The following is a 16,951-nucleotide window of genomic DNA, read 5'->3' as shown; positions in this document are numbered from 1 at the left end:
AATTTAAAGGAATTAGACGATTTTCTCAGTTTTTCGTGTCTGTTAGCCCAGAAATATTTTGGTGATACGACTTTCAAGTTCAAACGAGCCCCAAAGCAGGTAAAACCAGATTTTACCAATTTTTGTGTGTTATAGTCTATGGATTATTGGTTATTCAGGATTCCAGCTTGTTTATGGCCGAAATTTTTCATGGACGTCTGTTAAGACCTTAGTAATGGAACCAGTTGGTCCCGAGGGAAAAAAGGGCCTATTTTCAAGTTTAAACGAGTCCCAAAGTAGGTAAAACTAGATTTTACCAATTTTCTTGTGCTATAAGTCCATGGATTTTTTGTGATTCAAGATTTCGCTTTGTTTTTGGTAAAAAAAATTCATGCACGTCCGTTAAGACCTTAGTAATGAAGTCAGTTGGTCCCGAAGGGAAAACAAACTCATTTTAAAGTTCAAACGAGCCCCAAAGCAAGTAAAACCATATTTTTGCCGATTTTTGTGTACTATAGTCCAAAATTTTTTGGTGATTCAAGATTCTGGCTTGTTTTTTGCTGAAATTTTTCATGGACGTTCGTTAAAATCTTAGTAATGGAGCTAGTTGGTACCGAGGGGCAAACAAGCCCATTTTCAAGTTCAAACGAGCCCCAAAGCAGGTTAAATCAGATTTTACCAATTTTTGTGTGCTATAGTCCATAATTTTTTTGTGATTCAGGATTCCAGCTTGTTTTTTGCCGAAATTTTTCATGGACATCGGTTAAAACCTTAGTAATAGTGTGAGTTAGTCCTGAGGGGCTAACAAGCCCATTTTCAAGTTCAAACGATCCCTAAAGAAGGTAAAACTAGATTTTGCCAATTTTTGTGTGTTGTAGTCGATGAACTTTTTGTTATTCGGGATTTCGACTTATTTTTGGCCGAAATTTTTCATGGATGTTCGTTAAAACCTTAGTAATGGAGCCAGTTGGTGCCGAGAGGCAAACAAGCCCATTTTCAAGTTCAAACGAGCTCCAAAGCAGGTTAAACCAAATTTTGCCAATTTTCGTGTGCTACAGTCCATAGATTTTTTGTGATTCTAGATTCCGGCTTATTTTTTGCTGAAATTTTTCATGGACGTCCACCTTAGTAATGGAGCCAGTTGATCCCGAAGGGCAAATAGGCCCATTTTCATGTTCAAGCGATCCCCAAAGCAGATAAAACCAGATTTTGCCTATTTTCGTGTGCTATCGTCTATGAATTTTTGGTGATTAGGGATTTCGGGTTGTCTTTCGCTGAGATTTTTCATGGACATCCGTTAAGACCTTAGTAATGGAGCCAGTTGATCTCGAGGGGCAAATGGGCTCATTTTCAAGTTCAAACAAACCCAAACCAGATTTTATCAATTTTCATGTGCTATAGTCCATGATTTTTTTGTGATTCGGGATTCCAACTTGTTTTTGGCCGAAATTTTTCATGGACGTCTATTAAGACCTTAGTAATGGAACCAATTGTTCCCGAGGGGAAAACGAGCCCATTTTTAAGTTCAAACAAACCCCAAAGCACGTAAAATCATGTTTTGTTGCTTTTCATATGCTATAGTCCATGCATTTTTAGTGATTCGGGATTCCAGCTTATTTTTGGCTAAACATTTTCATGGACGTCCGTTAAGACCTTAGTAATGGAGCCAGTTGGTCCCAAGGGGCAAACATGCCCATTTTCAAGTTCAAACAACCCCCAAAGCAGGTAAAACCAGATTTTGCCAATTTTCGTGTACTAAATTCCATAGATTTTTGGTGAATCAGGATTTTGGCTTGTTTTTTGCCGAAATTTTTCATGGACATCCGTTAGGACCTTAGTAACTGAGCCAGTTGGTCTGGAAGGTCAAATCGGCCCATTTTGAAGTTCAAATAAGCCCTAAAGCAGGTAAAACCAGATTTTGCCGATTTTCGTGTGCTATAGTCCATTGATTTTTTGTGATTCGGGACTTCGGATTGTTTTTGGCCAAAAAATTTCATGGACGTCCGTTAAGACATTAGTAATGGAGTCAGTTTGTCCCGAGAGGAAAATAGGCCCATTTGAAATCAGATTTTGCCGATTATCGTGTGCTCCGTGTATTTTTGGTGATTTGGGATTCTGGCTTGTTGTTTGCCAAAATTTTTCATTGACTTTTATTAAGACCTTAGTAATGGAGCGAGTTTGTCCCTGGGGAAAACGAGCCTATTTTTAAGTTCAAATGATCCCCAAAGCAGGTAAAACAAGGTTTTGCCGATTTTCATGTGCTATAATCAATGGATTTATGGTGATTCGGGATTCCGTCTTATTTTTTGTCGAAATTTTTCATGGACGTCTGTTTAGACCTTAGTAATGGAGCCAGTTGGTTTTGAGGGGTAAACGAATCCATTTTCAAGTTCAACGAGCTCCAAATCAGGTAAAAATAGATTTTGCCAATTTTCGTGTGTTATGTCCATGAATTTTCAGTGATTCAGGATTCTGACTTATTCTTGGCCGAAATTTTCAAGGACATCCATTAAGACCTTAGTAATGGAGTTAGTTGGTCCCGAAGGGCAAACATGCCCATTTTATAGTTCAAACGAGCCCCAAAGCAGGTAAAACAAGATTTAATCGATTTTCGTGTGCTCCATGGATTTTTGGTGATTCAGGATTTCGTCTTGTTTTTGGCCGAAACTTTTCATAAACGTCCTTTAAGACTTTAGTAATGGAGCCAATTGGTTTCGAGGGGTAAACATGCCCATTTTCAAGTTCAAATGAGCCTCGAAGAAGGTAAAACCAATTTTTGCCAATTTTGGGTGATTCGGGATTCCAGATTAATTTTGGTTGAAAATTTTCATGGACGTTAGTTAAGACCTTAGTAATTGAACCAGTTGGTCCCGAGGGGCAAACGGTCCTATTATCAAGTTCAAACGAGCCTTAAAGCATCTAAAACCATATTTTACCGATTTTCGTATGCTATAGTCAATCAATTGTTTTGATTCGGGATTTCGGCTTATTGCTAACCAAAATTTTTCATGGACGTCCATTAAGACCTTAGTAATGGAGCCAATTGGTCCCGAGGGGAAAACGGGCCCATTTTCAAGTTAAAACAAGCCCCAAAGAAGGTAAAACCAGATTTTGCTAATTTTAGCTTGCTATAGTCCATGAATTTTTGGTGATTCAAAATTTCGGCTTGTTTTTTGCCGAAATTTTTCATGGACGTCCGTTAAGACCTTTTTAATGGAGCCAGTTGATCTCGAGGGGTAAATGGGCCCATTTTCAAGTTCAAACGAGCCTAAAAACAGGTAAAACTAGATTTTGCCAACTTTCGTGTGCTATAGTCCATGGATTTTTGGTGATTCGGGATTTCAGCTTGTTTCTGGCCGAAATATTTCATGGACGTCCATTAACACCTTAGTAATGGAGCCAGTTGATCTTGAGGGGAAAACAAACTCATTTTCAAGTTCATACGAGCCAAAAGCAGGTAAAACCAGATTTTACTGATTTTCGTGTGCTATTGTCCATGAATTTTTTGTGATTCGGGATTCCTGCTTGTCTTTTGCCGAAATTTTTCATGGATGGTCATGAAGACCTTAGTAATGGAGCCAGTTGGTCCCGAGGAGCAAACAAGTCAATTTTCAAGTTCAAACGAGCCCTAAAGCAGGTAAAACCAAATTTTGCCGATTTTGGTGTGCTATAGTCCATGGATTTTTTATGATTCGGGATTCCACCTTTCTTTTTGCTGAAATTTTTCATGGACGTCCGTTAAGACCTTAGTAATGGAGCCAGTTGGTCCCGAGGGGCAAACAAGCCCATTTTCAAGTTCAAACGATCCCCAAAGCAAGTAAAAACAGATTTTGCTGATTTTCGTGTGCAATCCATGGATTTTAGGTGATTCGGGATTCCAGCTTATTTTTTGCCAAAACTTTTCATGGACGTCCTTAAGACCTTAGTAATGGAGCCAGTTGGTCCCGAGAGGCAAACAGGCCCATTTTCAAGTTCAAACAAGTCTCAAAGAAGATAAATCTAGATTTTGCCGATTTTTGTGTTCTATAGTCCATGAATGTTCGGTGATTCGGGATTTTCGCTTGTTTTTGGCCGAAATTTTTCATGGACGTCCGTTAAAACCTTAGTAATGGAGCCAATTGGTCCTGAGGGGTAAACGTGCCCATTTTCAAGTTCAAACGAGCACCAAAGCATGTAAAACCAGATTTTGCCGATTTTTGTGTGCTATAGTTCATGGATTTTTTGTTATTCGAGATTTCGGCTTGTTTTTGGCCAAAAATTTTATGGACGTCCATTAAGGCTTTAGTAATGGAGCCACTTGGTCCCGAGAGGTAAACTGTCCCATTTTCAAGTTCAAACGATCCCCAAAGCAGGTAAAACCAAATTTTACTGATTTTCCTGTGCTATAGTCCATGCATTCTTGGTGATTCAGGATTTTGGATTGTTTTTTGTCGAACTTTTTAATGGACGTCCGTGAACACCTTAGTAATGGAGCCAGTTGGTCTCGATGGGAAAACGAGCTTATTTTCAAGTTCAAACGAGCCCCGAAAAAGGTAAAAAACCAGATTTTTGCCGATTTTTGTATGCTATAGTCCATGGATTTTTTGTGATTTGGGATTCAGGCTTGTTTTTGGCCTAAATATTTTATGGACGTCCGTTAAGACCTTAGTAATGGATCCAGTTGGTCACGATGGGCAAATTGACCCATTTTCAAAATCAAACGAGCCTCTAAGCATGTAAAACCAGATTTTTCTAATTTTCGTGTGTAGTCCATGAATTTTTGGTGATTCGAGATTCTGACTTGTTTTTGGCCTAAATTTTTCATAGACGTCCGTTAAGACCTTAGTAATGAAGCCAATTGGTCCCGAGGGGCAAACGAGCCAATTTTCAAGTTCAAGCGATCCCCAAAAGAGGTAAAACCAGATTTTTACCGATTTTTATGTGTTATAGTGCATGGATTTTTTGTGATTCGGGATTCTGTCTTGTTTTTTACTGAGACTTTTCATATACGTCCGTTAAGACCTTAGTAATGGAGCTAGTTGATCTCGAGGGGAAATATGTTCATTTTCAAGTTCAAACGAGCCCAGAGCACGTAAAATCAAAATTTTCCAATTTTCGTGTGCTATAGTCCATGGATTTTTGGTGATTCGAGATTTTGGCTTGTTTTTTGCCAAAAATTTTCATGGACGTTCGTTAAGACCTTAGTAATTGAGCCAATTGGTCCCGAGGGGTAAATGTGCCCATTTTCAAGTTCTAACAATCCCCAAAGCAGGTAAAACTAGATTTTACCGATTTTCGTGTGCTATAGTCCATGGATTTTTTACAATTTGGGATTCCAACTTGTTTTTATGCCGAAATTTTTCATGTACGTCCGTTAAGACCTTAGTAATGAAGCCAGTTGGGTCCGAGGGGAAATATGTTCATTTTCAAGTTCAAACGAGCCCAGAGCACGTAAAATCAAAATTTTCCAATTTTCGTGTGCTATAGTCCATGGATTTTTGGTGATTCGAGATTTTGGCTTGTTCCGTGGGGAAAACTAGCCCATTTTCAAGTTCAAACGATCCTCAAAGAAGGTAAAACCATATATTACCGATTTCTGTGTGCTATATAGTCTATGGATTTTTTGTGATTCGGGATCCAACTTGTTTTTGGCCGAAAGTTTTCATGGATGTCCGTTAAGACCTTAGTAATGGAGTCAGTTGGTCCCGGGGGGTAAACGAGCCCATTTTTAAGTTCAAACGAACCCCAAAGCAGGTATAAATGGATTTTACCATTTTTTGTGTGCTATAGTTCATGAATTTTCGGTGATTCGGGAATTTGGCTTGTCTTTTGCTGATATTTTTCATGTACGTCCGTTAAGACCTTATTAATGGAGGCAGTTCGTCCCGATGGGTAAACGAGCCCATTTTTTAAGTTCAAACGATCCCCAAAGTATGTAAAACTAGATTTTACCAATTTTTTGTATGCTATAGTCTATGAATTTTTGGTGATTCGGGATTCTGGCTTGTTTTTGGCCGAAATTTTTCATGGGCATTCGTTAAGACCTTGGTAATTGAGCCATTTGGTCACAAAGGCAAACAGGCCCCTATTAAAGTTCAAACGAGCCCCAAAGCATGTAAAACCATATTTTTGCCGATTTTCATGTGCTACAGTCCATGGATTTTTGGTGATTCAGGATTCCGGCTTGTTTTTGGTTGAAAGTTTTCATGGACATCCGTTAAGGCCTTAGTAAAGGAGCCAGTTGGTCCCGAGAGGCAAATGGGCTCATTTTCAAGTTCAAACGTGCCCCAAGGCATGTAAAACCAGATTTTGCTGATTTTTTTGTGCTATAGTCCATGAATTTTTGGTGATTCAGGATTCAAACTTGTTTTTTGTCGAAATTTTTCATGGAGGTCCGTGAAGACCTTAGTCAGTTGGTCCCCAGGGGTAAACAGCTCATTTTCAAGTTCAAACGACCCCAAAGTAGGTAAAACCAGATTTTGTTGATTTTCGTGTGGTATTGTCCATGAATTTTTGGTGATTCGGGATCCCGACTTGTTTTTGGCCAAAAAATTTCATGGACATCCGTGAAGACCCACCATTTTTGGTATATTTTCGCATTTAGAAGCCAACTTTAAGGAATTACGTGACTTTCTTGATTTTTTGTGTATTATCCATGGGTTTGGTATGAGAACCTCCGTAATGAGTTAGAGAAGCATTACGTACAGTCCCAACATTATTTTTCAAAATATTTTCATGTACCAACCAACTTTAAGGAATTATGTGACTTTTTTGGTATTTCGTGTGTATTAGCCCATGGATCTGGCGCCTTAGAGCATCCACATTTTAAAAAAAATATATATATATAAGAACCTCCGTAGTAAGTTGGAAAAGCATTACGTACAGTCGCACCATTTTTTTCAGGAATATTTTCGCATTTACAAGCCAACTTTAAGGAATTACGCGACGTTCTTAGTTTTTTGTATGTATTAGCCCCTGAATTTGACGCCTCGAAGCAACCAAAATATTTTTTTGAAAATTTTTTATTAGGACCTCCATAATGCATTAAGGAAGCATTACGCACAATCCCGCCATTTTTTTTGTCATATTTTCGCATTTACAAACCAACTTCTAAGAATTACGCAACTTTCTTGATTTTTCATGTGTATTAGCTCATGAATCTAGCGCCTCGAAACACCCAAAAAAAAATTTGAAAAAACTTTATGAGAACTACTGTAATGAGTTGGGAAAGCGTTACAAACAATCCCGCACTTTTTGTATTAAAGGCATGTGCACATGACAACCAAGTTTTGAAATGTTAATAGAAATAAGGGACCTAGAAAGAATAAATTTTCTGCTTTTCTCTTGTTCCTATTTTATCTTTCCGCTCTTCTTTTGTTTCGTTGAGTTGAGACTAACTTGTCTTGGTGGAAATAGACAAATGTCATCAAGCCCATTTTTGGGTCGTGACGGTTATGTCTAGAACATATGGGTAGGGAAATAAAATGAATAACAATATGATCATAGGAAGAAAAATCACTTTGTCAATGCAGCAATTGGCCCCAATAAAGCAGAATGAATATGAAAATACAGGCACTCACAAATATTTTGGGATAGATACTTATTTGATTAATTAATTGACTGAACATTTCTTTCCATTATAGTCACTCACAAATTAAAATTCCATCAACCCATCAACAAAATAAAGTAAAGCACAAATGAAAGAAAATGAGAGAACATGTTACAAAAATTCTGAACAAGGAAAAATTTGTGAGGTTTTTGAAGATACATTCACACATGATATACATACAAGACAACGATTTTAGCGATGATGATGCTCCGATTCGCGGCTATGCTTGTGACTAAGAGTCCATATGTGTTACTGAAAATCAAAAGGAGATCTCACCATGACAGTCAATCCTCCATGACAGACAATTAGAGAAGGAAGTTATCTATCATATGTTCAATCACATCTGCGCCATCTGAATTAAGCCAATAAGTTTTCACCTAAATTAAGCAAAATAAACAAAATAAGCACAATAGAACACTAGAAAGAAATTCCGAGAAGAAAGTAAAGCAAAATTCACAATTTAGTTGCTACGGGGAGTTTAACATGCCAAAGACAGAATATACAAAGCACTTTGCAACGATTACAAGTCCTGATATGTCTAACCGTTTAGATTGCAAACAGACAAAATACTGTTAGTTGCTGACTTTGCCTAATATGTTTAACCCTTTACATTGCAAACAGAAATTTGTGTTCACTGCTAACATCTGTTTGCACATAATAGACCAAGAAAAGGTGATGACCAGATACTACTCCCGCTATTTTGCTGCTGCTTATTGCATGAGGCCAGAGACAAGTGAATGCATGTAGAGATAATTGCAAAAAGAGAGGAAACTTTGAGTGGGCGCATACTGTTATAATTGCACCGCAGCCAACAGACCATACAAATATAAACCAAAGTTTTCTCACAACAAAAATTCTTCGCTCCATATCCTTAGACTAGAATGAAAACAAACAAGTTTTGCTTTGTTAATTACTCGGGTAAGGAGATCACCAAAAACAATTTACATTCTAACTCTGATGTAATCCTGTGGGTATTGTGAAATGTATGTTCAGAAAATGTCATCCACCAATTCGGAAATTAAAGCATTGTAAATTAATGGATACACTTGCAGCAAAAGTGAGCTCAACATTGATAACAGATTTCCTTCTCTGTGTGTAAGAACTTCCCATTGTAACTGACCAATCAAGATTCTTTTTAAAAAAACAGCTTCCTCAATATATACCGAACCACTGGTATCTCTGAATGTTCATCCATTTGAATAAGCTAAGGCATAGCACTTACAGTTGAAGCAAACAGTTTTCAGCAAAAGGCCTAAACAATCTACTAAGTCAAAACTTTAAAAATTTAAAAGTCGAATACATAATAAGGAAAACAAATATAGTACATGTGGCTTAACTAGAATCAGCAAGAAAAATGGATCTAAAGCTTACCTGAATAGTATTGTGTGCAACATATCGTTGTCTGCTTTCATGAAAGCTAACATCAATTCGTTCCCATGGTACTTGTGTAAGGCCTTCAATCATCTCCTCTAAATGGGCAAAGAAAGGTTATGTGAGAACCCCATTGATGCAAAAGATCGTGCAGCAAATAACCACATAGTAGATTATTACCAAAAGAAAAAAAAGGACGGACAAAAGAAGAGCTGAATACTGAATAAAATGTACTAATTGTCATTAAGATGTTAGCAATCAACAAAGTCCCCTTCTAAAATCTCCTATAGCAGCATGCCAAAAGAATGAATAGCTTTATTACATAATTTGCTATTAGTTATAATAATCTGTCTGGAGAGTAGATAAAGGACTAAGACTATCACCAACAATCTGCAATACCCAGGTCATCAAGGATCCAAATCACTATGGGTTTGACATCTGCTTTATTATTATTCTTATATATGAACAAATTAAAGATTAGTCCTGGACATAGTCGAAGGACCTCAGTTTCCCCAAATCTTTAATCAATTATTCAATTTAATAAGTTATTCTAATTAGAAAACTTTCAATATAAAGTATTCTAAGTTAAAATAGGAAAAAGTGTGTTGCTGACATCCTACTGCTCAAAATCCTGTACATATCAGTTAATGCAAAGGTTTTCTTGTTTTTTTATGAAATAATATTAAAGGATAACTTACGTGATATCAAACAATTTCTCTGCCTGTGGAACCAGAAAGCATTACTAATCTCCAATAAGAATAATATATATTATAACCGTTATTACTGAAAATGAGTGATGCACATGTGATAAACTACAGTTGAAGTAAAAAATAGAGCAAGTATCGTACATTATTACTTTATTTTCTTCCTTTGAGTGGGGCTGGGTATGATTCAAAAATAGAAGTAAAGGGTTTACAAACCTTCTAAATCAGCCATTTTCTTCCCTTCCAGTGAAGATACTTTATGGTTGATATCCAGAGTGGTTTCTTGCTCAACGTTTACGATATGTGGGTATTTCTGATCCTTTATTTGAAGGTTAGACTGGAGAAGAATGAAAAGAAAACCATTTACACATAAAAGAACAAATTAGTACTCTAACACACAATGCAGATAAGTCAACTGAATACCAACCTTTGGAAGTTCATCCTGACGACGGATTGACGATGTTCTCCATCCAACAACATCTTAGAGATGAGTTAAGGATAAAAATAACTCTAGTATTGGTAAATTTCTTATAACCATGTCATGTAAAACCTAGAACTACAGCCTACAGCTTCACATGTACATAGAACCAAATAGTACCAGGAAAAGGTTAAGACAAAGGATTATAGTCAAGGGTGCTCACGGAGAATTCAAGATAATTCTACTGTGGAAGAATCCATATAAGGAAGGGATGGAGAGTTTGAACCCAAGTATTCTCCGCCAAGAAAGAGTGGCATTTGTGATGATCAACAGGCATGAACCAAATATTGCAAGTGACAACTAATAGAGAAGCAATGCGGAGCATATATGCAAGGAACCGTAACATCAACAACAAGGTGCGATCACCTAAACATAGTAAACAACATATGATAATAGATATGAAAAGCCAAAGACTATATGAATAGGCTAATACTACGACAGACACGGTGCTCTAGACTACCATCAAGCCAAAGACTACATGAATACGTTATTACTAAGACAACGCCCAACTACCTACTAGCCTTCTACCCTTATCCGCGACCTCCACACCTTCGTACCTAAGGTCATATCCTCGATAAGCTGAAGGTGCATCGTATCCTATCAAATCATCTCTCCCTAATACTTCTTCAGCCTACTCTGCTTCTTCTCGTCCTTACCATATCCAACCACTCACACCTCCTCACTGGGCATCTGCACATCTCTTCTTCACATGCTCAAACCATCTCAGTCATCTTGCTCACCACGTAGGTCACTCTCACTTTGTCCTGAATATCCTCATTCATACCCTTATCGCTCCTAGTATGCCCACACATCCATCTCAACATCCTCATTTTTGCCACTTGCATCTTTTGAACATGGGAGTTCTTGACAGGTTAATGTTGCACCTCATACAGCAAAGTCGGTCTAACCACCTTTGCATAAGCCATTTGTCTGCCTCTCCTCCTTGTCTGTCTTTGCTCTCCACCAACTTTGCATAAGCAACCTTCTTTGCTTCCACTTTGCCTTGGACATCTCCATTCCACCACCAATCCCCTCGATGGCCAAAAAAGTTTCCCCTCAAAGCCCCTAATACCTCTTTAGCAATCTAGTTGCTTCCCTAGAGCAACTAGTTGTTTTATCCCACATGTTGTTCGTATCTCCACTACTCCCCCAAGCCCCCATCGTCATAAACTTCTCCCAATCTCCCAGGTTCGAGCAAGGGTCAAGTCACCCCATTTAATTCTCGATCGGTCATGGTCCTTTTTTTGGAAAGCATGATATAGGTATCACCAACTCAAAAAAATTAGCAAAATCCAGAAGCGAAGCTCCTCCTCTATTTCTAACCCTAAAACCAAAACCTCCATGCATACCATCAAAACTGTAGTGGTTGCCCGATGTAACCATTGAAATATCCACCAATGAAAAGCTTTTCAGAGTGTGGTATACCCTTCACCACCTCATCCAAATATACACTCCTAGAAGTGCTTCTTGACCTCCTCATCCAATCCCACTTGCAGCATGTAAGTACTAATAATGTTCACAGTAAGCCCTTCAATGATTAGCTTAACCGTCATCACCCAGTCATTGATCGTCCTAACCTCCACCAGCTGCTCCCTAAGTTCCCATCTACTAAAATGCTACTCCATTCTTTTCCCTCTAGTCCTGAGTACCACAACTTAAAGTCGTCCACATCCGAGGCTTGGTACCTACCCATTTGGTCTCCTAGATGCAAGCCATGTTAATCTTTCTCTTCTTGAGAATCTTCACTAGATCTATGGACTAACCCTACTCTTAGTCTAGAAGACCCCTCAACCCACTTACCACTTCTGCCCCTTACCCTCGGCCCGACTGAAGACATGACCCCAATCCAGCATCGTTCACCAAAGCCACTAAAGTAGATGCAAACTAAACAACAAACAACTGGAATATATACTAACTCAATCACAAGGGGGAATCGATATAAAATACAAGTTAACTAACGAAAAATAGCAAGTGGCATGACTAGTTAGAAAGAAATAGTTGCTAAATAGAAATTCAAACCAACAGTAATGTATACTAGTCATAAATAAAGAAAAATATCCCTCTAGAATTTTAAATGAGACAGTTACACAATTAAATAGGCATAAATAGATGTGTTGGGTTAAACTCATCACCATCTATCAACAAAATATCTTAACGTACTTGGCCCAAAAAGAATTAGTCGTCCACTTGAAGGGGTGTTTCAGACCTAAATTTGATGAGTTAAAATAACCTACTCTAACAATTTAAACTTTTAGTTATAGACAATTCATTATGTGGAAAAAATTAAGCACGCAATCCAAAACCTTAAGGTTATTGATGGAATAATGCAAGACCCTTATTAACTGCTCATATCTCCAACATAGGACATTGTAACTCAACACCATCCTGATCATAATGCCAAAATTTGGGGTTCACATGCGGACTTAGATGAGGAGTTAGTCATGAGAGAAGAGGCTTAATAAATGTTGGCACAAATACAATGTTAGCAATTAGTTAAAGGATGGTGAATATGTGCAGACACCTTTTTTTTTTTTTTTTATGACAAGGGAAACGATGGTTCTGAACATTTGTTTCTCTGGGTAGCCAAGTAGGAATCAGTTTTGGTTGTTTCTGTTTGGCTGGTGGATGAGTTTGTTTTGGCCTTCGTTGGCCAACTTGCTTGGGCTTATCCTTGTAACAGTTATGTCCCACCATCATACAACCTTCACAATACTCAGGCTTCTAGTCAAACACAATCACTTGTTGGAATGATTGACCATGTGCATACATGACCGTAATCTCTGTAGGGATTGGCTTGGTGACATCCACCTCAATAAGCATTCGTGTATAGGATTTCCTTGTTTGTTTAGTTGTATATTCATCAGCAAATATTGAGATTTCACTGGGTTTGTTTTGTTGTATTTGTATCTTACAGTTTTTGCAATTACCATTTTCACATACTTTTATACCCTAACTAACTGGAAATTATAGAAACACTTTCCTGGACACCAAATGCATCCTAGGTAGAGGATGTTCTGCCATTGCTTGAATCTTCTCTAGGTTTATAGTTTTTTTTTTTTTGATGACAAGGGAAATCCGCTGCCACTACCCTTTGGGTGCGCACAGGGTAAAACCCCCGCTCCTATGCAATAGCTCGCAAACCACATAGGAGAGGTAACCCGCACTAGGCAAGCCCGGTGCGACGAGCTCGACCCAGAAGGCAAACCCCTTGCTTTTGCTGGCAAGGGGTTTCAAACTTGAGACCTCCAACATGGAAGTCCCAAGCCCAAACCACTGGGCCACCCCGAAGGGTATGTGCAGACTCCTTTGGACACAATATATATATATATATATATTGTTTCATGTTATATTTCTGAATTGCGGGACAATATAACTTAATAGTCTAATGTTCAAGATGGAAAACCAACTCAGATTTTCTGTGTCATAAGTACTTATACATAGAAGATATTTGTTAAAAAAGCGTGAATAATGTCAAAACAAAATAAAAAGAAGATGAGTTAAGAGAGGGATAAAAATTTCAAAACTGAGACAGCTCAGAAGCATTCTGGTCTGGGCAATATCACAGAAAAACTCTTAAGTTGTGTAGAATCTTGCAGGAATAACAGTTGGGATAATGACCGGAAAAAATGGACATAATAATGGCAGGACAGAGTAGTGTGCACCACAAAATGATAACAAAACATAAGTTCAGTTGCCGGAATGATCATCTGAAATAAGTGCAACCCAAACAACAACTGTACTACCAATCAACAACATCATACCTAGTGTGGTCCCACAAGTGGGGTTTGGGGAGGTGAGGTGTACGCAGACCTTACACTTTTGTGGGATAGAGAGGTTGTTTCCGATAGACCATCGGCTCAAGACTATCGTTTTTCATAACAGGCTTGAAAAAATGCAGGATTAAAAAAGTTATAATGAAAACATTGAAGAAATGAAAGTACGGACAACAAAAATAGTAAAGATAACCAAAGTAAACAAAACAATAGAAGTAATAAAATTGAAGAATAAGATCTATCATAATAATAAGAATACTGGAAAGGAAGAAGGTAGGTGCTCCAAACTAGAACCATGCCAATTTGACTTGGCTGGTTAAAGGAATGTCATACAGATGGATAATGGAAAAACTAATCTTGGTAGAAAACGTTAACGAGATATCATTCAGTATGGTATGTAGGTATGCATATACTTCTACTAGAAAAATGAAATCTACTTCACAAGGCACACGAGTTAATAAAAGAGGATTGGATGTCATCAAAGCTAGAACTCAAATCCCTTCTCAAGAAACAAAAATTCTAGAATGAGCAGAACCATATTGAGAGGAATAGGAGATAGATCTATTCACTCCAGTGCATAAAAATAGGGAACACCAAACTAGCAATACCACCACACGTGGAATCTTTATCACCCTTGTTGATTATTGGCTGTAAGAAAAAAGCTGACCCACTTTGACCAGTCTGTGATCAAGAGCAAAAAATCGTCTGGAGCCGACCCTTTGGGCCAAAGCAACCTTCAAAACTCGGGGAAGATGGGTCTGACCCTCTACCCTTTCCACTTAATGCCAGAGTTAGTTTGTTTGGAGCAAGGCTGATCCTGTGACCTAAGACAACCTTTACTAACTGAGCTAACCCCCAGGGAGATTAGTTCACTAGCACATCAATTAAGAGAAGAACTTTTGAAATATTAAATTCCAGTTGGAGAGAAATATCTCATTAGTTGCTTGATGTGTCAGGGAAGTTAGTAGTCAGTTGGAAAGATCGCACACCAAGATAAAAACAATAGAGACAAGTATCATTTAGATTAGTTTGAAGTTTTTGACAATAAGTCCTTCACATTAAGGAAATACACCAAGTTCTACAGAAAAACAAAGGAAAGTGGGTCAGTTTTTGAGGATGAAGTTATCATTAGCGTGATGCAGATGGAGGTGTTAACCATGCAACTGGCAGGTGGCATCACAGCATGTCAGTATTAGGTGTCTACTTTAGTTGTAGGGGTCATTTACAGCATAGTGTATTGGTGAACATCCATATCAACACTACCTTTAGATTTCATCATAGAGCATTTAAAGGGTGAATATCTTCTCAAATCCAGCATCGTCCATTTTAAAAAGGTCAAATTCCCTGACCTAAACACTAAAATTTTGGTGGAAGCTTTAAGGAAGAACAATGACATAATCTTCAATCCTAAAAGCATGTACTGAGGCTGTATTCAAGAATAGAAATTTTACAAGATGACATCAAATTATAAAAACCACACTGACATAGCAACATCTAACTTGTATAGGACACACCAATCAAATGAACATCCCAAACCATAAAGTTTTACTAGCCCAAATATAACTATTCTGAAGTTTCCCTTCAGAAAAATTTGCAGACTACACAAGCGTATTTATGTGCTTAAAGTATATAACTTATAAAAGAAACCTGAAAAGAAAAATTGAACTCATAGGATACGGTCATAGTTTGCATTTGCATATGCCACACGACGCTTAAATGAGCGTAATCCTGACCTACACAGAAAGCCAAAGGCGGTGTTACATAATAATGCATTTGCCACTTTCCTCTAATAGAAAAAAGGTATTAAAATTGATACTGACATGAACATGAGATCATCTGAATCATTGACCATCCTTAGGAGGAGGGGAGGCTTCCCATTATCTTTATCAGTGAGGAATAGGTGCTTTCCAGATCTCCCGGCAATCCAGTGAGCAGTTTGTAATGCCCCTTTCTCCAGTAAAGGAAGACCGCAGAGAAGTGGCAGCTGGAGAAAACAGAGAAATTACAACGAAATGGACAATTAGTATGGTCTTTGAAGTGATCTAGGAAATAAATTTTATTAAGAGATCAAAGTTAACTGATTTATCGAGATACGCAAGCTTTTGATGAAAATTTAAACAACAATAGTTGCTTGACTCAGTCCCAAACAATGACAAAAATTTAAAACATAAACTTACAAACAAACAAAAAATAATAACCAAAATAGAGGAATGTTATGGGTAATCTATCCCATATGCAGGGACAGAACAAAGTAAAAGGCTCAATAGAAATGTTTTGAGGCAACAATGTTTAAATGGGTGTGGCCTCTAAACCAACAAATTGCCAATCAAAGAAACACATATATTAAAAATAATGTGTCTCCATACTTATTAATGAAATGAATGTGCAATCATACAAGATTGAAACATGAAATAATTTGACAGAGCGTGCAAATAGCACATATAAAGAATAAATGAGAGAAAGATGGTCTTACTATGTCCTACCAAAACTTCAATACGCATTGTTTGTATGTGCAACATTGTAAAATTTGAAAGTGCTAAAAGCAGACAAGATAGATTTCATATGGAGAAAATTTATCTTAAAGTACCTCCAATCACTTGGATCCAAGAAGACTTAGCTAAGAATAAAACTGAATAGGAGCAAATGATCCATCAACGTGATCAACTAGTAGGTATTAAGGTCTTTCTTATTGCTAGACTTACATTAGGTCCATTATTTTTTTAAACTGAACTTACAATAGGTCTATTATTTACCATGAATTTTGCTAGATTGGTTCGAGACATATATCCCAATGTAGGGATAAATGCGAGATTGTAGACTCTTAGTTTGCATTGAAAGACAACGTATTCAGCATTGTACTGAAGTAGGCTTGATCAAAGCTGAAGTAATGCAGAAACTTCAAATAATCTACTTCAATTAGTTTAGGATTGAAGCATAGATGATTGATTGCCAAGAAGATGAAAAAAATTAAAAGACAGTTATGTTTGCAAGTTAGGACGGAAACAAATTTTTTGGTGTTAAGGATGGAAGCAATTCTAACCCCCACCCCCCCACCCCA

General features: G+C 37.6%; 1 protein-coding gene across 1 annotated transcript in view; it reads right to left on the bottom strand.

Annotated features, from left to right (window-relative positions):
- Window positions 1–7,543: 7,543 nt before the first annotated feature.
- The window catches only part of LOC102581500 (uncharacterized), a 14,798-nt gene continuing 5,390 nt past the window's right edge, over window positions 7,544–16,951 (bottom strand). The window contains exons 5-10 of the mRNA XM_006343479.2: window positions 15,714–15,877; window positions 15,571–15,626; window positions 10,070–10,122; window positions 9,859–9,979; window positions 8,939–9,036; window positions 7,544–7,944 (exon numbers count right to left, since the gene is read on the bottom strand). Coding sequence (XP_006343541.1) covers window positions 7,873–7,944; window positions 8,939–9,036; window positions 9,859–9,979; window positions 10,070–10,122; window positions 15,571–15,626; window positions 15,714–15,877 — 564 coding nt within the window. The 3' untranslated portion in view covers window positions 7,544–7,872. The remainder of the gene's footprint in view (window positions 7,945–8,938; window positions 9,037–9,858; window positions 9,980–10,069; window positions 10,123–15,570; window positions 15,627–15,713; window positions 15,878–16,951) is intronic.

The sequence above is a fragment of the Solanum tuberosum genome, unplaced genomic scaffold (genome assembly GCF_000226075.1).
Source record: "Solanum tuberosum cultivar DM 1-3 516 R44 unplaced genomic scaffold, SolTub_3.0 scf00047, whole genome shotgun sequence".
Lineage (NCBI taxonomy): Eukaryota > Viridiplantae > Streptophyta > Magnoliopsida > Solanales > Solanaceae > Solanum > Solanum tuberosum.
This window is presented reverse-complemented; position numbering and strand designations above follow the sequence as displayed.